Source organism: Phocoena phocoena, chromosome 3 (genome assembly GCF_963924675.1).
Source record: "Phocoena phocoena chromosome 3, mPhoPho1.1, whole genome shotgun sequence".
NCBI lineage: Eukaryota > Metazoa > Chordata > Mammalia > Artiodactyla > Phocoenidae > Phocoena > Phocoena phocoena.
This window is the reverse complement of record NC_089221.1, coordinates 109,819,795-109,843,529: the sequence shown is the minus strand read 5'-3', so window position 1 is coordinate 109,843,529 and position 23,735 is coordinate 109,819,795. Positions and strand designations below refer to the sequence as shown.

The window sequence follows — 23,735 nt, the reverse complement described above, 5'->3', positions numbered from 1 at the left end:
CCTTTGTAGCTTTTGTTGCTTCACTGCACACTCCAGAGCTAGGGTCACTAAGAATTACGGCCTATGATGTTTTCTTCTTGCAGGAAAGAGAATACCCTTCTTCCCAACTTGAAGCTGAGAGGCTTTAAGTACTTAATCGATAGTACAGAGTAATGGTTATGGTTGTGGACTCCAAAGACACACTGCCTGGAATCTAAACCCAGCTTTGCCGTTTACCATGTATTTGGCTGTGTTATTTTGGGCAGGTTACCTAATCTCTCCATGCCTTAGTTTTCTCGTGCATAAAATAGGAGTAAAGTTGTGACGATGAATCAGTGGTGTGAAGGGTAAATGAATTAACATACGTAATGCCCTTAGAACAGTAGCTGGTATACAATAATGTATAACTGTTAGCTATTATTTATTATTCATTGTGTATCATTTATTATTGTTCTTCAGTGAGTCCATACCTGACCTCACTATGCAGACCTCTTGTCTACATTATAAGTTTGCTCAGTCGTAGACTGTATCACAGTGATAAAATTATTTATATGTCTTCCTATTAGACTGTGAACGTTTTCACAGTCATGTTTTTCTTTTCATACTTAATGAATGCTTTTAAGTCAGTGAATGAATGCACAGAAATATTCCCAGTACCTGGCATTGTGCTTTGAGCATGGTAAATGTTCAGTATCTCTGTTTTAGTGAGATTTCTGTAATGTGAATCCATGGTTTTGATGTCTATAATGTAAATAATGTAAATACACTATATATATACCATATATATAGTGTTTTCTCCCACAATCCTCTCCTTTTAAAAAATTGAGGTACAATTTACTTAAAAAGCACACTTTAAAAAAAATTAATTAATTAATTCATTCATTTTTGGCTGTGTTGGGTCTTTGGTGCTGTGCGCAGGCTTTCTCTAGTTGTGGCAAGCGGGGACTACTCTTTGTTATGGCGCGCAGGTTTCTCATTGCGGTGGCTTCTCTTGTTGCGGAGCACAGGCTCTAGGTGAGCAGGCTTCAGTAGTTGTGGCACATGGGCTCAGTTGTTGTGGCTTGCGGGCTCTAGAGCACAGGCTCAGTAGTTGTGGTGCACAGGCTTAGTTGCTCTGCAGCATGTGGGATCTTCCCGGGCCAGGGCTTGAACCCATGTCCCTTGCATTGTCAGGCAGATTCTTAACCACTGCGCCACCAGGGAAGCCCCAAAAGCACATATTTTTAAGTGTATAATTTGATTAATTTTGAAAAATGTATACATTTGTTTAACTACAACCCTAGTAGATATATAGAACATTTCAGTCACTCCAGAAAGTTCCTTCATATACTTTTCTAGTCCTTTCCCTTCACACCCTGCTCCTGCCCAAGCACTGCTTTGGTTTCTATCACCATAGATTAGTTTTACCTGGTCTAGAACTACATATAAATGGAATAACCAATATGTATGCTTTTGTGTCGGGATTTTTTTCAACATTCTTTCAGAATTCACCTATGTTATGACTAGTAGTTCATTCCTTGTTATTTCTGCATAGTATTTCAATGTAGAATGTATCATAGCTTGTTTATCCATTCTCCCATTGATGGTCATTTGGGTGTTCCCAGTTTTTTGCTATTAAGAATAAAGCTGCAAGAAACATTTTTTTTTTTTTTTTTGCGGTACGCGGGCCTCTCACTGTTGTGGCCTCTCCTGTTGTGGAGCACAGGCTCCAGACGCGCAGGCTCAGCAGCCATGGCCCACGGGCCCAGCCGCTCCGCGGCATGTGGGATCCTCCCAGACCGGGACACGAACCCATGTCCCCTGCATCGGCAGGCGGACTCTCAACCACTGCGCCACCGGGGAAGCCCTGCACGAAACATTTTTATGGAAGTCTTTGAACATATATTTTCATTTCTACTGGATATGTCTCTATGAAAAGAATTGCTGGGTCATAGCTGCCAAATAATTTTCTAAAATGGTTGTACCCTTTTATACTCCTACCAACAATGTATAAGATTCCACATGCTTCATATTCTTACCAACAACTAATGTTATTAGTCTTTTGTGGAAGGGTTTTAATTTGCATTTATCTGATGATTAATACTGTTAGCATCTTCTCCATGTGCTTTGTTCCTTCACCATTCATATATCTCTTTATGTGAAATGCCCAAGCCTTTCACCCATTTTAAAATTGGGTGAATGATTTGTCTTATTGCTTTGTAGGAGTTCTTTATGTAGGCTGTTTACAAGTCCTTCGTCATTTATATACATTGCAAATATTTTCTTCCAGTTTATGGCTTGCCTTTTAAAAAAATTTTCCCTTTTGATGTGCAAGTTTTAAATTTTAATGAAGTCCAATTTATCAATTTTTCTTTTATGCTTAATAACTTTTGTGTCTTTTTAAAGAACTCTTTGTACTCTATGATTGTATAGATACTCTATGTTTCTTTCTAGAAGCTTTATAATTTAAGCTTTTACATATAATCTTGTTTTGAGTTAACAGAATACTTTACAAATGCTTAGATAAGTTCAGGAGCAAAGCATTCTAACTTTTTTATTAATTGTTGAGATAAATTTCACATACTCATACTGTTGAGATAAATTTCACAACTGTATAGTATACAGTTCAGTGGTTTTTTAGTATAGTCACAGAGTTATGCAGCCATAACTGCTATCTAATTCCAGAACATTTCATCACCCCACATGCTTATGAAGTAAGTCAGACAGAGAAGGACAAATATTGTATGATATCACTTATGTGTGTAAATAAAACATACTAGTGAATATAACAAAAAGAAACAGACTCACAGATACAGAGAACAAACTAGTGGTTACCAGTGGGGAAAGGGGAGAATTTCCAAGAAATCTTATGTTTCCTAGTCAACATATTTTCTTTTGCCACAAAGACTGCCCTCCTTTTACTCTCTATTGTCCCCACATTTTACAACCTATCCTTTATTTTCCTTCACGTACTTTACAAAGAATATAGGACTCTTAGACATGAGTCCCCTCATCCTTACGTTCATATCTATAAATCTTTCTGTATCCATGTCCATGTTTGCTTCCTTTTTATCCTAGCAAAGGGGTTATCATTTCTTCTGAGGTTAACCCTTTCATCTGTACTCTGTATCCTGTCCTCATCCGCTTCCTTAGATGCCTTACTTTGTCAATCACCATCTCCCTTCCACTTCACATTCTTTGTCATCAATATGTAAACATGTTCAGATGTGTCCTTTTTAATAACAAAATAGCTGTCACTCTACTTCATGATTCCTTTTCTTTTTCTCTTTCCTTGACATTTGTCTTAAACTCACTGTTTACTCTCATTTAGTCCTCAGTTTTCTGCAGTTTGACCCCAGGACTCTGTCCTTAGAACTGTCCTTGCCATGGTCACCAATGACTTCTTTGTTTCTAAAGGTAGTGGATGCTTTTTAGTAACAACTGTGGTATTTCTTCTTCCTCTCTAAAGTGCTCCTCTTTCTTGGTTTCTTTGAGGCCAGCTTCCTGATTTTAATTCCAAAACTGTCCTTTTATAGTTTCCTTTGCATAACATCAAAGCACAGTTTAGTAAAAGCTGTTCAGGGGGATGCAAATCATTGTGGTCTAAGGATGAATCTCTGGTTTAGCTTGAATGTCTAGGATAAGTCTTTCATCAATTCATAGACATTTGCTAAGGATTAAATACAGGAAAACTAAAATTGTATTTGCTGTCAAGATTTGGGATGAAGATGTGTTACGTTGCCAGTTACGGATTTTTAAACATGCATCAATAGGGTTAGGGTTAAGGTTCTCTTAAGGAAATGAAGGAACGCAATCAAAAGCTGTGACTGATGAATTGTGAGGAATTGACCATTCAGCCTAACAACAGACAGCTCCTGGAACGACAGTTCTCTTCTTTCTTGGCAACTGTCCTAGATGTTGTAGTGCCTTCAGTTCACCAGATTCTTATCTCCATCATACAATTCATTGTTTTCTCTCTTTCCCTCTCCTCCTCATCTCACTTACTCCATTAGTCTTTTTAATTGTGAAATATAATGTACACAAAACAAATGCAGTGGACTTTCTTTTTTTTTCCTTTGGGTACTGTATCTGTGTAAACATTATCAAGTCAAAAAATAGAACATCATCACTGCCCCAGTCCTCCTGGTATAACCCCCACCACCCTCACCTAACTCCCAGATATAGCCACTCTCCAAACTTTTGAAGCCATCATTTCCTTTGTTTTGCTTATAGTTTTAAAAACTAAATATTCATCCCTTGACAAAGCTTTACCTGATTTAAATCTTCCTATAAATGGCAAAATACAGTAACTGTGTTTATGGGTGTCATTGTGTGTCATTGTCTAATTTCTTTTGTTTACAGTCCATTTATGTTTTTGCCTGTAGCTGAAGTTCATTCATTATGTTTGTTGTGTGGTGTTTCATAGTATGAATATTTACCCATTTGGTTGGTAAGTATATGAATAGTGTCCAGTTTTCAGCTATTATGAACAGTGCTGCTATGAACATTCTTGTATAATGGCATACTTTTCTGGAATGGAATTGCTGGGTCAACTTCATTTTTACTAGATTTGTCTAATTAGTGTACATATTTAAAAAACTATTCTCTAAAGAGATTATGCCATTTTCACTCACACCAACTATATATGAGGATTTCTACCCCATTTTGTTGTTCATCACTTTTTTACTTGTTTTTGTTTTATAAGGAATTAGCTACTGTTATTTAAACTGAAAGCTGTTTCTGTTTTTTCATTTTGATATTAAAGTAACAAAAGTATTTAAAAATCTGGGTTAGCCTTATGCCATCTGAGTCCATGCCAGGAAATTAATATGTATTTTCATTATATTAAATGTACTGACATATTTTTATTGTTAGCTATTTTTAGATTCATGTGGGATGACTATATTTTATATACACTGAGTGATACTTGCCACAGATTTTATTCTTTCTTTTTAATCTAAAATGTCATAGCTGTGTAAATTTTCAGTCCTAAACTAAATGGTGAAACTAAATGGTAGTATTTTATATAAAGTTCTTCTGTGTTATCTTGAGCAGTAGTACAACTTTGGGTTTCATTATATAGATTTTATTTCTAGGAGTTTATGTGGAATATTTATTAAAGTAATTCTAATGAATCTTTATTTTTCTTTAAAGTTGGCCTTTGCCAGAGTTTGATCCAAGCCAAATTCGACTAATTGTATATCAAGACTGTGAAAGACGAGGGAGAAATGTCTTGTTTGACTCCAGTGTTAAGAGAAAAAATGAGGACATATCAGTATCGGTGAGCATCATTATTGATTTGGTTCAAATTTAATATCAGATATTCTAATTCAAGATGGAATGAGTAAGATTTCAGTTATGGTACTTTTATTTGTCAGTACAAAACATTTTTACCATGTTATTAAAATTTAGAACACTGGTTTTGAGAATTTTTAAAGGAAAAAACATTTGCCTTATTTGCATTGGTCTAGTACCAGAGAAAATTTTAGTTTGACATGTATTTACTTATATACTTGTATTATGAGATATGGCTAGAGCTACAGGGATTGTTAAAGTGGATCTGGTACAAACCTCTCACCTTATGACTGTGGAAAGTGTGACCTGGAGAGGTGAAATTATTTGTCTGAAGGTACAAAGCAAGTTAAATCTGTAGCCCTTAGTTCATCATATTTTCCCATACTATACAGCAGTAGCAAGAACATCTATCCTGTTGACTTTCAACATCATATTTTGAAATATTTTATGACTAGTTTAGCAGTAACAAATGGCCTTTCACTTGGTCATCCAAGAAAACCCAAGTGATGCTGTTGTTTTGCTGCTGCTACTTCTATTAAACTTTCAGATGTAAAAACTGTCCATCGCCTGGATCTATAATCTGGAAATGGAAGCCTGGAATTGTGTTTTCTTTCCTTCCCTAAACTGACAATTTTCACTAACATTTCAGTAAACTAGAATTGACTCTTAATAGACAAAAAGTTATTTTTTAATAGGCAAACTATTTATTTTTCGAGACTTGGGAGTTTGTACTTGAGATTTTGTGTTCTTAGAAAAATTTGATACATTGGACGTGGTCTATTGTCTTATAAAGCATCCTCATCATCTACTTAGGTGGCATATAATAAGTATTGCCTAATTTTTGAGTTATTTTGATTGCCAGGTTTTATGATGTTCTTCTGATTAGTAACACATTTCTTAATTTTCTGGAGATTGTGGTTTGTTTAGATTTCTTAGCCATTCTCTGGACACTTTTTTCAATCTGACAAGAAAAAAAACATTGCAAACTTTTCTTAAAGTATTGTTTGGTTGTGCAAATGACTAAGTATCTACAGAGCACTAGGCTCTTGGAGATTTAGCAGTCTCTACCCTCTTGGTGCCTGCAATTAGACATTCTTAGGGAGGTGAACATTGAACAAACAAACAAATAAATAAATAATTCCAAATTGTGATTGGGTACTGTGAAAGAAACACACAGAATTCTTATGAGATTCCACAGGAAGGAACCCATTTTTTTAATTTGTTTTGTTTTGTTTTGCGGTACGCGGGCCTCTTACTGTTGTGGCCTCTCCCGTTGCGGAGCACAGGCTCCGGACGCACAGGATCAGGGGCCATGGCTCACGGGCCTAACTGCTCCGCGGCATGTGGGATCTTCCCGGACTGGGGCACGAACCCGTGTCCCCTGCATCGGCAGGCGGACTCTCAACCACTGCGCCACCAGGGAAGCCCAGGAACCCATTTTTTATCAGTTTGGTTGTAGGGGTATTAGGAAGGTCTCACTGAGGTAGTGACATTCAACCTGAGATCTCAAGAAATTGAAGGCATGGTGTAGGGGATGGGTATTCCTTTAAGCAGGACCAGCAAATGCAGTCTACAGGGTGACTTAGGAGCTTAGTGAATTGCAGGATCTAAAAGAAGGCCAGTTTGGCTGGAATGATAGTAAAGTAGTATGTGAAGTAACTAGAGATGAAATTGGAGAGAGATGGAACAGGAGCCAGAATATTCAGGACCTCATAGGTCTCTGGGTTAGAAGTATAGATTATATTCTAAATGTAGTGGGAAGCCATTGAAGGGATCTGGTTTATGTTTCAAAAAATCACTTGGGTAGAGAGTCCAGAAATAAACTCACACATACATGGTCAGTTAATTTACAGCAAAGGAGCCAAGGAATATGCAATGGGATAGGACAGTCTGTTCAATAAATGGTGTTGGAAAAACTGGACAGCCACATGCAAAAGAATGAAACTAGACCGCTTTTTAACACCGTACACAAAAACTAGCTCAAAATGGATTAAAGACTAGAACATAAGACTTGAAACCATAAAGCTCCTAGGCTAAAACATAGGCAGTAAACTACTTTACACTGGTCTTTGCAATGATTTTCTTGGATGTGAGACCAGAAGCAAAGGCAACAAAATAAAAAATTAACAAGTGAGACTACATCAAACTAAAATAGTTCTGCTGCACAGCAAGGGAAACCATCAACAAAATGAAAAGGCAACCTACCAAGTTGAGAAAATATTTGTAAATCAGATATTGGGTAAGAGGTTAATATCTGAAATATATGAAGAACTCATACAACTCAATAGCAAAAAAACAAACAATCTAATTGAAAAGTGGGCAGAAGATCTGAATGGACAGTTTCCAAAGAAGACATACAGTTGGCCAACAGGTACATGAAGAGGTGCTCAGCATCACTAATCATGAGGGAAATGCAAATCAGAACTGCAATTGTGTATCACCTTACAGTTGTTAGGATGGCTATTACCGAAAAGACAAGAAATGACGAATGTTGGTAAGGGTGTGGAGAAAAGAGAACCCTTGCGCACTATCTGTGGGAATGTAATTGATGTAGCCACAATGGAGTACAGTATGGAGAATCCTCAAAAAATTGAAAATAGAATTGCCATATGATCCAGCAGCTCCACTACTGAGTCTGAAGAAATAAAAACACTAACTTGAAAAGATCTATGCACTCCAGTGTTCACTGCAGCATTATTTATAATAGCCAAGACATGGATGCAACCTAAGTGCCCATTGATGAATGAATGGATAAAGAAAAAAATACATATAATTCAGCCATAAAAAAGAAGGGAAACTTCCTGTTTTTGACAACATGGATAGACCTTGAGGGCATTATGCTAAGTGAACTGAGTCAGACACAGAAAGACAAATACTGTATGATCTCACTTATACGTGGAATCTAAAAAAAACTGAACTCGTAGATACAGAGAACAGATAGGTGGTTGCCAGAGGCAGGTGTAGGGAGTGGGGAAAATGGGTGAAGGGGGTAAAAAGTATAGGTTTCCAGTTATAAAATAAATAAGTCATGGGAATGTAATGTACATATGGTCACTATAATTAATAATACTGTATTGTATATTTGAAAGTTGCTAAAAGAGTAGATCTTTTTTTCCTTTTTTTTTTTTTTTTTTTTTTTTTTTTGCGTTACGCGGACCTCTCACTGTTGTGGCCTCTGCTGTTGCGGAGCACAGGCTCAGTGGCCATGGCTCACGGGCCCAGCAGCTCCGTGGCATGTGGGATCTTCCTGGACCGGAGCGTGAACCCGTGTCCCCTGCATCGGCAGGCGGACTCTCAACCACTGCGCCACCAGGGAAGCCCAAAAGAGTAGATCTTAAAAGATCTCATAACAAGGAAAAAAATTTTTTTGTAACTATGCATAGTGATGGATGTTAAGTAAAGATTATGGAGATCATTTCATAATATATATTACAAATACTGCATCATTATGTCATACATCTGAAATGAATATAATGCTGTTGTCACTTATATGTCAATTTTTTAAAAATAGTGAAAAAAATCACCTTGTTACTTACAGAATGGTTGGATGTGGGGGGATGAGGGAGAAGGAAGTGTTTGGTGAATTCAGCATTTTGGTTTGAATAGCTGAGTGGTGAGGTGCCTAAGAGTCATAGAATTGTAGATGGTCAAGCAGACAGTTGAAATCTAAGGCTAGCTGCAAATGTGATAAGCATGTTTTTTTTGTGTTTAGACTGCTAATAGCTCAGCAGAACTTGGCTAAGACTGACAGGTTGACAATCAATACTCTCTTGATGATTTCTTTAGCAAATATTTATTGAAGTTTTTTGTGTGCTTGATGATGTTCCATTGAATTGCAGCATATAACTTCTCCTTTACTATTTCTCTTGATGCTATTCATTGTGTTTCTTTAGCATTCTTCCCTTTTGTCTTAAACAGCCTTGTGAGTGTCGTGTCATGCTGTTTCTTGAACCCTTTCTGCCCACCTTTTCTGAAATGATGCTTCATTAGTCTCATTAGTCTTCTCTCCATCTGATATCTCCTTCTTCCCTCTGTTAGCTTTTTTTCTTTGCCTGCAAATCTTCACAAAGCCTCTTTACCCAACACCAACAAAATAATTATCCTTTTACTTTCTCCTTTATTTATATGCCCTTCCGTCTTTTTCTGTCTCTGTCTTTTTTTGTCCTTCTCAGTGTTTGTTGATGTCTCTTAGTCTCTCTGCCTCACTCTCTCTCCGGCTCTCCTCAGTGTCTTAGCTCAATCTCTCCTTTGTATCTCTTAGTCTCTTCTCTGTGTCTCTTAGTCTCTCAGTAGTAATCTGTCTACCAGCTCGAAGCTCATACCATCCACTCATTGCTCAGTCTTCTGAAATTTTCCTGTAAGCCTGCTTCTTCTTTTTCAAACTTTCCTCTAGACTCATCAGTGACTAGAAATCAAACAGCTTTGAATATTTCCAGTCTCAGTTGTTTTATATATCCTCATGTTACGTGCTATCTCCCTAGATGAAGATTTATCTTCTTTCAAGGTTTATTGTATCACAACTTTATGAATCCTTTCTGATTCCTCTTTTCTGCTACATAAGAATTCTCATACTCCTTTGTTTATAGTCTTTCACAGACTTCTATATTGGAGCTATATTTGTATGTTTATTTGTTATTAAATTGCAAAAAAAAGTAAAAAATTTGTCTGTTATTCACCTTTGTTTCCTAAACGGCACACTGCCTCACACATGGTAAATACTCAGGACATATTTTGATCAGCTTTAATTAAAAGTTAGGAAGTTTATTATCAAAATCCTGTAAATACGTTAATGAAGATTTTATATGTTCCTTTTGAACACTACAGAACACATGATTTTTTCCCAAATTGTGAGCTGTTGGAATCATTAAGTGATTTTTTTCATCTACTTTACTGTACTTATACCTTTGGAACATCAAATCATGTCAGTTCTATATAGGCAGAGAGGGACTGTGTGATGTAAATGATCATTTTAAACTTCCTACACAATATTTTGGGTCTATACATAATGATGAGATAGTTTAGGCATTAGCAGTTTCCTGAATATTGTCTTACAATGCTGAAATAAAATTATATTAATCAATGTATAGCTTTCTCAGAACATTTATTTTTCCAACTCTATTATATTCTGTGAAAAATGACTCTTGAAGATTCAGTGATTGTAATCAAGAAACTTCTTTTTTTTTTTTTTTTTTGGCGGTACGTGGGCCTCTCACTGCTGTGGCCTCTCCCGTTGCGGAGCACAGGCTCCGGACGCGCAGGCTCAGTGGCCATGGCTCATGGGCCCAGCCGCTCCACGGCATGCGGGATCTTCCCAGACCGGGGCAGGAACCTGTGTCTCCTGCATCGGCAGGCGGACTCTCAACCACTGCGCCACCAGGGAAGCCCAAGAAACTTCTCTCTTTTGTAAAAGTTTATTTTTTTACTTTTGATCCTCAGACCTTATTCAGCATCTAGTTGAAATGTAAAAATTATTGAGATGTGGTTTCTTTGAACACTGATACAGCCAAATGGATCAAGTGTGATTTGATCATATGATACTATCTTTATCTTGGACATTATTTCTGTGTTAACAATAATCCAGTGCATGTGTTCCCAGTGAAGTTACATCGTCACTCACATGTTTCAACCTTCATTGGTTATATACAAGAATAAAGTTGTACATCAGCAGATTCAAATAACTTTGGAAAGGTGAATACAAATTTTAATGTGTTAGAGTTATGTACACTCAGAAGCATTGTACAAGTGCTAGTAGTTGAATTGTAATTGTGATATCAGATTTGGAACATAGATTTGGTTAGGTAATTGAAGCTATATAGAAGTTAATATACAGAAATCAGTAAACTCAGTATATACAAATAACTTCCAATTGGAAGTATGAAGGAAGCTAAGGCTCCATTTAAAATAGCAATTTTGTGGGATAGGGAGGGTGGGAGGGAGACGCAAGAGGGAGGAGATATGGGGATATATGTATATGTATAGCTGATTCACTGTGTTATAAAGCAGAAACTAAGACACCATTGTAAAGCAATTATACTCCAATAAAGATGTTAAAAAAAAAAAAGAAGGAGCATGGGGGCTTCTAAGTAAAAAAGGACAAGTGCTTTAAGCATTTGGGAACTCAATAAAATTAATTTATTTTTTAGCACCTTAAAAAAGTAAAACAGCAATTAAAAAAATGCCTTTTCATAAACTTAACAAAATCTATATGTTTAGAACTTTAAAAATCTCCTGAGGTACATAAAAGCTTACTTGAGCAAATGAAAAGGCAAAATATATTTTTGGGTAATACTCAATGTCATAAAGTTGTCCATTCTCTCTAAGTTGCTTTGTAAAATAATGCTATCTCCATAAAAATGGCAACCTTATTGTTGTTGTTATTATTATTATTATTATTTTTGGTGGGTGGTGGTATCTGGAATTAGATAGCAGATTCTAAAGTTCAAATGGAAAGAAATTAGCAAATAATAGGTTGGAAAACTGAAAAAGAAAGAGTAGTGAGGTTGAGTAAGTTCTACCAGATTTGAAAACTATATTGTAAAGTCTCAATAATTAAAAGAATATATTATTGGAACATAAATAGATCAATAGACTAATGGAATGAAATAGAGGATCAGAAGTAGATCTAAATACATGCAGGGATTTAATATATGATAAAGGCATCATCTTAAATCAGTAGGGTAAAGGTTAATAAATGGTATTAGATAATTAGCCAATTATAAGAAAGATAAACTTAGATTCATATCTCAAGTATGTCAAACATTTAAATGTAAAAAAAATAAAACTGTGACATTACAAAAAGATAACATGAGTTCCTATGTATCCGTGGAGTGGAAAACACCTTTTAGCTATTGCTCAAAATGCAGAAGCCATAAAGTTAAAAGACTTACACATTTGACAACCAAATAAAAAAAGAAACGGAAATAACTTGGATGGTGAGCAAAACAAAGCAAAAGCAAACAAACAAAAAAGAAAAAAACTACCATGAGGAAAATCAGAAGATAAACGGTATGGGAAAACATTTTTATAGGATATAAAACCAGCTGGTAATCTTTCTATATAAAAAATTCCTAGAAATCAAGAAAGGAGAAACATTCAGTAGAAAATTAGGTGAAAGATAAGACCAGGTAGTTCACATACAGATGGCTATTACACATTTAATAAGATTCTTCTTCTCATTCATAATAAGGAAATTAAAATTATGTTGTGATTTTAGTTCTTTCCTTTTAGATTGGCAAAAACCCAAATGTTGCATGACAGTACTTTGCTGTTAAAGTAAGTGAGTGAAATGACATCCTTGGAGAGGTAGTCTGGCAGTATCTACCAAAATTATATGTATTTATGTTTTGACCCAGCAGTTCCACTGGCAGGGTTATTAACAGATGACTGGTTAAATAAGCTATAGTATATTCACACACTGGAATACTGTGTAGCTGTATTTTTTTTTGAAAAAGCAATGAGGAAGATTTCTAAAGATAGATGAACAGATTCTCTATGATATTAGTGGAAAATAAAGCAACGGCAGAACTGAATCACTTTTTCTGTAAGAGAAAAGGAAAGGGAATATGCTTATATTTGAAAAGAGATACTAGAAGGATAATAGTAAACCAATAAAAATGATTTTACTTATTGGCAATGTGTGGAGTGGGGAAAAGGGTAAAGAGTGGGATCTAGATTTCTTTGTGTCGATGAAAATTCAATTAACAATTAAGCTAAGAAGAAATAAAGATAATTTTATTTGAGCCAAATGAGGATTGTAACGTGAGAGACAGATTTTCAGAAGCTCTGAGAATTGTTCCACTGGTCAGGAGTTAGAGAGGCGTATGTTTTTGAGAGAAAGAATCATGTATCATATTGACAAGTTAAAATTATAAATAAAGTTCATCAGAGATTTTTTATAGTCAGGTATGCACATACAGAATGAGCCTTTAGTCAGTGTGATCCCCTGTACAGGATGGGAAAGGAATATTAATTTTAAAAATTACAATGCTGGCATTAGAAGAAAGAGACTGTTTTTCTCAAAGTTGATTACATCCTCCTACCCTGAGGGGATCTGGTTAATGTATAATGCAGATGCACATTGAACATTGGGAAAGGCATGTTATGTGTATTTCAATTCTGACTTAGTTTGATTGTCCTGTTGTAGAGATTTTAGATCTATAAGACATTGTGCATAGAAGTGTATGTAAAAGCTGTGAGACACACACACACACACACACACACCTCTACCCCTTTCTCTGTACAGTGTCTTTTCTCTTTCCCATTCTTAAGTTATGGCTTTTTTGAAACCAAGCAGCAACAGCTTTGTTGGAAGATGGTCTAGTGAGGGGACATGGCACCGTAGTCATTGGCCTTCTAGGAGCAGAAATTATGCTTCAGTCCTGGAATTGATATATGTTTGTCCCTTTCTTCCCTCTAGCAAATTGCTTCTTGTTTCAGAGATTGGACATATATAGTTACCTCAGCCTGGAATGTCTTTCTAGCCCTCCCATTCTTCTTCTTTCACCTTAACTCCTATGCTTTTTTGTAGTTCCAGTTTAAATATCATTTCTGATCTCCCTAGACTAAGTTAAGTCTTTCTTGGACAGTTCACATAAACATCATTGCTCCTTAATCTCTTATCTGTAAAATGGGGATAATAATAGCACTTACTTCATAGAGTTGTTGTGAGGAATAAAAGAGTAAATATATGTAAAACAGAAGAGTACCTGACCAGATACTAGGTGCTATGTGAGTTAACTGTTGCTATCATTATTATTTTTATTAGACATATTTGAAATAGTGTATTTAATTATACTAATTTGTCTATTTGTTAAATATCTCCTTCTCCTGTTAGATTGTTAGTTCCACGAGGAAAAGAACTGTTTTATTCACTTCTTTTCGCTGGTGCTTGGTACACATAGTATTCAGTTACTTTTGTTGACTGATAAATGGTGGTTTGCAATAGTAGATAAGTCAGGCCAGCTGGGTTTTGAAGAATGAACATACTGGTAACTGTGGTAAAGCATTGCAATATTTTTAGGAGTATCAGAGAACTTGGTGGATTGCAATTTTGGTAGTTGTGAGCAGTGAAAGCTCTAGAACCTGTTCAGGAGGGAGAGGAGAACAAGAGGAATAAAGCAAAAAAAAATTTTTTAATTAATTTTTATTGGTGTCTAGTTGCTTTACAATGTGTTAGCTTCTACTGCACAGCAAAATGAATCAGCCATGCATATACATATATCCCCTCCCTTTTGGTTTTCCCTGCCATTTAGGATACCACAGTGGACTAAGTAGACTTCCCTGTGCTATACAGTATGTTCTAATCAGCTGTCTATTTTATGCATAGTATCAATAATGCAGTAGTGTATATGTGTCAATCCCAATCTCCCAATTCCTCCCACCCCACCCCTTTCCCCCTTGGTATCCATACATCCATACATTTGTTCTCTATGTCTGTGTCTCTATTTCTAAAGCAAAAAATTGAAATACTTTCTTCTTCCATGCTAGACAGTACAGCCTTCTGGTCCTAAGCTCAGCTATTATTAAAAATGTAACTGTCCAATACATGGATGCATTCTCATTTCAAAAGATTAAACTTACATATATATGAACATACATTGAAATATGTCTCATTTGCATTTCTCTTCCTATTCCTACATCTCCCCAGTTTTTTTCCATTAAAATATGTTACTTACATTAGCTTATAATGGGTATATTGTTATATTTAAATAAATTTATAAATATTTTAAAATTCCTCAATTTTAATTTCTAATATGGGAAAATATTGATACATACATCACACATAAACAAAATGCCTTTGGGATCCTAAATAATTTTTAAGAGCATGAATAGGTTTTTGAGATCAAATAATTTGAAAACTGCTGCAGTATATAATTAAGTCCCAACAATGAACATTGTGTAGACCATTGTAATATAGAAAAATTCCCGTGATTTAATAATTTTGGTGAGAAAAGTACAGTTAAAAAATGCCACAAATATTATTATAGCTATGAGACAAAGAATAGAAAACAGTACTGGAGAAAATACAGTAAAATGCAAATAGTCATTATATTAAGGTTATGTTATTTTGAATTATTTCATCCTTGGTTTTTCCAAAGGTTTTTATGCTATAATTTATATATGGTGGAAAATCTGTTAAAATATGAATGGGAATAATGTCTCCCTTTCAGAAGCTCTGTAGTGATGCTCAAGTTAAAGTCTTTGGGAAATGCTGCCAACTGAAACCTGGAGGAGACAGTTCTTCCTCTTTAGATAGTTCCATGACTTCATCTTCTGATGTAAAAGACCAGTGTCCTAAGTACCAGGTAAGATCACTGATGCCTTTTATTCATTCACAAGTATTTTTTTTTTTTTTTTTTTTGCGGTACGCGGACCTCTCACTGTTGTGGCCTGTTGCGGAGCACAGGCTCTGGACGCGCAGGCTCAGCGGCCATGGCTCACAGGCCCAGCCGCTCCGCGGCATGTGGGATCTTCCCGGACCGGGGCACAAACCTGTGTCCCCTGCATCGGCAGGCGGACTCTCAACCACTGCGCCACCAGGGAAGCCCCACAAGTATTTTTGAGTGCCTACAACGTGTTGTATACCATCCTAGGGACTGAGGATATAACAGGGACTAGTGCTTACCCTCCTGGAGCTTACAGTGTAGCTGGGGAGACATAATTAAGTAGGTAAGTTTATGAACTTTGATAAATCTTAGGATAGGGGAAGCATAGAGAGCTTTGGGCACAGGTAGCAGGGGCATTTTCTCCTTTTTATTTCCCATTTCATATTTTTTAGGCTACCAGAATAATGTCTTATTTTATATACTTTTTAAGTATTGAAATATGAAGATAAATATAATAAAGTCAGCTGTAGTATGAAATTAAAATATGGCTGAAATATATGTTATCAGAAATGTACATTTTCATTTTTCAAAATTAATGTGGCTGTTCTTTTAAAATATGGAATTAACCAATCATTTGACTATATAGGAAATTCTCTATAAACTTACGTTATGTTGTTATATTTTACATAGGATCAGTACTTGGTTTCAAATAAGCAAATGTCATCTAATGTGAATTTGTGTCATTCAAGCTTGCATGAATGAATCACAGGTATTTTACATTTAGCGGTACCAAAATAGAATCCTGGACCTTTAAATTATTTATACTTAGGTAATTGTTTTTGGATAGAAACTAACTCTTATACCATATCAACATGACAGTATATGTGGAACAGCTTCAAAGTTATAAAAGTCCAGATGTTAGGACTACCTACATAGTATGTAGTCCTAATATCTACATAGGTCTGCCTGCCCTCCTCTATTCCTCTTCCATCTTAAGCATGTTACCCTACCAGGTTCCTAATAGTGCTGTGCTACGTAGGATCATTATACTTATGCCAATGTACAAGTTTTCTAATTTGATCAACTGTACAAACTTGCCTTTCTTCCTAATGTATGCAGTTAAATAGTATTAGCAAATAGATCCAGACTGTAGAAACCCTGAAACAGTGAGTGATTATAATTCTCATTTTGCATCAAAAATCCCTAGAGTTTTTTTTAAGTACAGGTTCCCAGGTTATATGTCTAGATATTCTAGTAGTAGGTTCATTATGGTCTTGGAAATCTGCTTTTTTAGCAAGAAGGCATTGAATTATTATAGCATATGGTTCACTACACTTGATAAAGTGTTATTTCAGGTAACTAGAACATTATTTTTGATTTATGGGGTATTACAGATAATTGCTTTCAGCAATGAGTACTTACAAAGAATTGGACTTTTAAATAAGAGCCTTTTTTAAAAAGCATTAAAGATAATAGCATTTTCTTAATTATATTCTTCATTATAGATTATGTCACATTAAAGTATATAACATGTCAGTGACATTCATGATAACTATTTGGTATATATTAGAGCAGGCAGAGAGAACCTTTAATAGCAAAGTATGTGGTTTCATAAAATTTATACACCAATTTATTTTTACTGTATTTTGCCTTCTGAGAATTCTTTTTTAATTATAATATTAAAATGTTTAAATGACTTGATATTTAAATTTGTGTAGCTTGTTTAATATAAGAAATATTATTTTTAGTCAAAATAAGAATGGAGTTAGATGCACTGTAACAAAAATGAGCTTGTAAGAGAAGGTTCTCTTTTCTCTCATTATCCAGAAGCAGTTTAGTTTGCCAAGTAAGATAGGTATTGTTGATCTTAAAAGAAAAATAAACTACTTTATCATTTAAAAAATTATTCTACTCTGTTTCTAAAATGTTTGTAATACCTAGACTTCTGGAAATAAAAACTTTGTCTTAACCAAATCCCAAGAATAAATGAGTTGCTTCTTGTAGTAACCTAGGTATATCAGAAGTGATTTTTTTCTTAAAAAATAACTTTGTGCCTTTATTAAAATTAAGACTATAGCACTGAGAAAGAAAAAACAATATGTCAATGAATGTATTAAAAAACAAATGTGAACATAGTATGTATAATGAAATGGATTGCTATTTGAAGATGTTCTTTTTAAGAAAGGTGACAAAATGTAAATATATAGATTTTTTTTTAACCCAAGGCAGGTAGTAAACAAGCAAACGAGTAAAAGAGAATCACATTATAAAAAGAAAAATAGTATGTAGATGTATTCCCTGGCTTTCACTTGTAAAATGGGGGTCCTCATCACTTTATTGTTATCTTCAGAAGAATCTTTTAAGTATTTTTAAAAACTCCTAATTCTTGATTTCCCATGATAGAATGGCATAGTGAAATTTGTGCATAATCCTCATTTACTATCTTAGATAGTTTTTTGGTCATCTTTCTCATCAGTTTTATTATGTTAATTGTATTGGTTAGGAATTGCATTGGGATATGCTATGAAACAGTGGCTTAAACAAATCAGGGATTGGTTTCTTCACATGACAAGTCTGCAGAGAGGCCATCTAGGCATGATAATTTATGGGCTTCAAGATGGCCTCAGAGACCAAGGCTTCCTTATCTTTCTACTTAGCCAGAGTTACTGTGTACATACTTGTTGCCTTGTCGTCCTCTTATGGTGTCTTCATCTTCAATGATTTCCATTTATATTCCATTGACCAGGACTGTGTTGAATGCATGTAAATGGATAGTTCTGAAAGCTACCACTCCAACCACTGGTTTAACTCTTTGAATATAGAGACCAACTCGAAATCCCCTATCTGCAAGGGAGGCTCTGAAATGCAGTTTTTTTCATTTGGGCACATTGCTTCCTTGAAACAAATTGTACTTCAAAAAATAAGGAATAAGATATTTGGTGGTTAACTAGTTGTATTTGCCACAGTATATAAATAGTAACCAAATGGATGAGTCAATTTTTAGATTTTTTGACTCCTATGGGGACAATTAAAGAATAATGGAAAAGAATAACTTTTAAAATCAGAATTCTTTGCAAACAAGACATTCTAATGCTTAAGATAAGTCTTTTAAAAAAATGCAAAATATGTCCAAGTTACCCCTTTTGCGAATGCTTCTTTTTGCACAATAGGAGCGGTAAAATCTGTTCAGCATGTTCAGTGAATTCTACTTCTTGTTATCTGTCCTGGAGAAGCATTGCATATGCGTAAGATGTGGCTAAGAATGTTTATTTGAGCATTATTTGTAATAGCAAAAAACAGGAAGTAAGTTAAATGCCTGTCAGTAAGGGGAACAGGCTTGATAAACTGGTATTTTCATATAGGAGAATACTATGCAGCTCTTAAAAGGAATCTATGTATAACAATATGCTTAGATCTATAAGACATTGTGAAATGAAGAAAATCAAGCTGCAGAACAGTGTATACAATGTAAAATCATTTAAAAAAACATTACGTAGAATACAGCAAAGGAATTATTAATAAAAATCAGTTTTTGAAATAGGTTTTAAATTCTGCAATTTTATTAACGTTATGCTTACTGTTTAGGGTTCTCGATGCTCTTCTGATGCCAATATGCTTGGAGAGATGATGTTTGGCTCAGTAGCAATGAGCTACAAAGGCTCCACCTTAAAGATTCATCAGATCCGGTGAGGGATTTTCTGATTTTTCTTAATGAATCCATTTTAGAATGTTTAGTTTTTTAAAGATGGGAAAATTTCATATAGTCTTTACTCAGATTGAGAATGTCAGATAACTAAGTTTATGATGTTTTATGGGTTTAATGCTACTTCATGGCTGTTGTAACTATGCTGTGACATCTCTGTGACGTAAACATTTTTATTTGTAATAAATTGGAAAGGTCCTTGTGTTTCAGTTTCGATGTCTCTCTATCCCTCTCTTTTTCTTCATAGTTCCCCTCCACAGCTTATGCTCAGCAAAGTTTTTACTGCACGGACTGGCAGCAGCATCTGTGGAAGTCTCAATACGTAAGTAGTTATGGATCAAGGGAGAAATGACTTCTTTAAGATCTGCAAAGTATGAAAACGAATAAGCTGCTTTCAGGATTGCAGCATAAATTCAGATTTTATTCCATCCCTTCAGTTTGAAAGTTTATGGAGGCCAGATTTTTCCCCCCAGCTTTGTTGAGATATGATTGACATACACCATTATGTAAGTTTGAAGTATATGGCATGTTGATTTGATACATTTATATATTGCAAAGTGATTACCACCATAGCCTTAGCTGCTACCGTCCTGTCACATAATTACCATTTCTTTTTTGTGGTGAGAATATTTAAGATTTACTCAGTTAGCATCTTTCAAGATACAACGCAGTATTATTAGCTATAATTAGCTTGCTGTATATTAGACACCCAGAACTTGTTAATCTTATAACTAGAAGTTTGTACCCTTTGACCATTTTATCTCCATTTCCCCTACTCCGAGTCCCTGGTAAGCATCACTCTGCTCTCTGCATCTCTGAGTCTGGCTTTTTTTTTTTTTGCGGTACGCGGGCCTCTCACTGTTGTGGCCTCTCCTGTTGCGGAGCACAGTCTCTGGATGCGCAGGCTCAGCGGCCATGGCTCATGGGCCCAGCAGCTCCGTGGCATGTGGGATCTTCCTGGACTGGGGCACAAACCTGTGTCCCCTGCATCGGCAGGCGGACTCTCAACCACTGCGCCACCAGGGAAGCCCCTGAGTTCGGCTTTTTAATTAAACAAAATTTTTAAAGTTATTTATTTATTGGCCATGCCTTGCAGCTTGCAGGATCTTAGTTTGCCAATCAGGGATTGAACCCATGCCCCCTGTAGTGGAAGCACAGAGTCCTAACCACTGGACTGCCAGGGAATTGACTTTGTTAGATTCCACATATAAGTGATATCATACAGCATTTGCCTTTCTCGGTCTGACTTATTTCACTTAGCATAATGCCCTGAAGGACCAAAGTTGTTGCAAACGGCAGGACTTCCTCTTTTTTTCTTTTCATGGCTGAATAATATCCACTATCTATATATATACATGACAGTCTTTTTTTATCCATTCATCTGTTGACAGACACTTGGGTGTGGCTGTATTCCAGTAAAACTTTATTCACAGAAACAGGCAGCAGACTTAATTTAACCCTCAGGGTGTAGTTTGCTAACCCTTGATTTAAATGATTAGTTGGTTTATAGTACTAATAGGGAAACTTAAAACTTAAAAAAAAAAGTTTTACACTTAAAGTTTGAGGTATACAAAGAATTGCCATTAAGAGCATAAAACGAATTTGGAATTTATTTTTTTCTCCTCCCACTTAGGCTGCAAGACAGTCTTGAATTCATCAATCAGGACAACAGTACATTAAAGGCTGATAATAACACAGTTATTAATGGATTACTTGGAAATATAGGTAAAACGGTTTTATACATTTTAAACATGTTCTTAATAGTGTAGATAATAATGTTCTTAATAATGTTAGAAGACCAAAGAATTTCAAATACTAGAAGTGGAAAGGGGATTTAAATTGCAAGAATGTGTAATATTTATATTACTTGAAAAATTTAGTTTTCATATATTTGAACATAATGTTTATTTTGTACCTGATAAAAGAGAACTGCTGAAGAAATACCTAATTTGTTTTTTGGTTTTAATTTCGATGCATCTTTGAAAAGTACTTTTGTTGATGTAAAAAGCCCTTACTAACTCTCTTGAATATTTCAGCTGAGGGAGACAGGTATTATACTTTCTCCCTTTTCTTTTCCCTAACCATAGAGTAATTTTAAAATGGTGCTGTTTTTTTGACCTGTAATTCAGATGAGCAGATATTCAAATTTGAAGTTTCTTAAGAAATTTATTAAAATAGCAGCTTATTTAGTAATTTGGTTAGTTTATTGTTTGTTATTTAACTTCAACATTTTAAAGTGACAAACTGTTTCTAAAATTTCTGGTCCTTTGTTTTATCTTAGAAAGATCAAATAAATTACTGCTGACCATATTTCCAGTGCAAAACGAACTGTAGTGTATTAGAGAGTGGACAGCAGTTAGAATAGGATGAATGTATGCTAACATATATATGGAATCTTAAAAAAAAAAAAAAAAAAAGAAATTGGTTCTGAAGAACCTAGGGGCAGGACAGGAATAAAGACGCAGACGTAGAGAATGGACTTGAGGACGTGGGGAGGGGGATGGGTAAACTGGGATGAAGTGAGAGAGTGGCATGGACATATATACACCACCAAATGTAAAAAGATAGCTAGTGGGAAGCAGCCGCATAGCACAGGCAGATCAGCTCGGTGCTTTGTGACCACCTAGAGGGGTGGGATAGGGAGGGTGGGAGGGAGATGCAAGAGGGAGGTGATATATGTATATGTATAGCTGATTCACTTTGTTATAAAGCAGAAACAAACACACCATTGTAAAGCAATTATACTCCAATAAAGATGTTAAAAAAAAAAAGAATAGGATGAATGTTTCACTCATTCCCTGTTTAGTAGAATATTTTTTTTTTTTTTTTTTTGCGGTATGCGGGCCTCTCACTGTTGTGGCCTCTCCCTTTGCGGAGCACAGGCTCTGGACGCGCAGGCTCAGCGTCCATGGCTCTCGGGCCCAGCCGCTCCGTGGCATGTGGGATCTTCCTGGACCAGGCACGAACCCGCGTCCCCTGCATCGGCAGGCAGACTCTCAACTACTGAGCCACCAGGGAAGCCCTAGTGGAAATTTTTATTTGTAATTAATTTTAATAAATATCAGTTATACATATTAGTAGAAAACAGTTTTTTCTCCCACCTTTAACAGTATAGCATCCTATTATTTTTTATAATTCATGTTCATTCAAATAGCAGCTATTAATTAAGTACCTACTATGGACTAGTTGCAGTGTCAGACACGTGTTTTAGAAAGCATGCATTTCATAGAAAAATAGAAGTTCTACTTTTTCTTAACTTGATAAGTTCATTCATTTTAATAAAGTAAAAATGTGACAGAGAAATGTGTTTTTCTTTATAATTTGATACTTTTCAAAGCTAAAGGGGCTTATTAAAAGCTATTTTAATAATACAAATCCATTATGTATAAAGGTAAAGTACACTATAGTTGCTAGATATACTCAACTTCTGTTTTAACATGGAATAGGAAATTAATGCATTTAACAAAGCACAGACTTTGTTATGAACGGCTTTTTCTTGCACATTCTTAATTGTGAATCAAGGATATTTGAGCACCATTTCTTATTTTCTTTAAATTTCCAATTAATCAACAAGTACTTATCAAGCACTTATTATATGCCAAGCACTCTGCTAGGCCCTGAGAATATAGTGGTGAACCAGACACAGTTCCTGCCTCAACAGATTTTTAGTTAGTGGAAGTCAGACAAGCAATACAATACAGTATACAATTACAGTATACTGTAGTTAATTTTTGGACAAGACTAAGAGCATGTTGTGATAGAAATGAGGAGGAACACCCAGTTCAGTCTTGGAGTATCACAAAAGGCTTTTTTAAAGAAGTGAGCCTAAACTTGAAGAATTAGCCTGACAGTTGGGAAGAGAAATGTTCTAGGAAAAAACAGTAGCATGTGCACAGACCTAGTGCAAGAGATCATTGAGTGTGGAAAGAATATGAACAAATCAGTGTGGGTGGAGCACAGTGTGGATATAAGTAAAGGAAGTAAAAGGAAATAAAGAAGTAAGCAAGAGCCAGATCATGAAGGGCATTGTGGGTTACACTGAGGAATTTGGACTTATGCTTTGGATAAGCAGTTGGGTACCAGTGAGAGTGTGTTAGTTTGGGTCTTCCTCCTGGTTTTTAACAGGTGCCAAGACAGGTTTAAACATGCAAGGATTTTATTATTACTAGGTGAGAGAAATGAAGAGGGAGCTGGGAAGGGTTCAGAGAGCCCTCAGATTGTGGTGCAAGTTTGCCTTGAGTGAAAGAGAGGAATAAAAGCCTGAGTGGACATGTTCCAGCCTGCCATATAGTCCAAGGGAGGTTTGATAAGGCTGTGGACGAGTCTTTGAGTCAGAGTTGGTTGTCAGAAGTGACCCATGTCTTGCCAAAATGGGCCTGCCTTACTATAGCTACTGTGTTTAGTCATTGGCTAGGCGCAGCCTATGGGATATGTGGCCCTGCACGAGCATGGCA

General features: G+C 35.7%; 1 protein-coding gene across 3 annotated transcripts in view; it reads left to right on the top strand.

The window, feature by feature from the left end:
- Positions 1-23,735, top strand: part of FNIP1 (folliculin interacting protein 1) — a 128,882-nt gene that overhangs the window by 48,752 nt on the left and 56,395 nt on the right. For 2 of the 3 annotated variants that reach the window (XM_065873552.1, XM_065873551.1), the window contains exons 2-6: positions 5,113-5,239; positions 15,423-15,557; positions 19,164-19,264; positions 19,529-19,603; positions 20,915-21,006. In XM_065873552.1, the coding sequence (XP_065729624.1) occupies positions 5,113-5,239; positions 15,423-15,557; positions 19,164-19,264; positions 19,529-19,603; positions 20,915-21,006 (530 nt within the window). The remainder of the gene's footprint in view (positions 1-5,112; positions 5,240-15,422; positions 15,558-19,163; positions 19,265-19,528; positions 19,604-20,914; positions 21,007-23,735) is intronic. The other variant, XM_065873553.1, reaches the window with a different exon arrangement.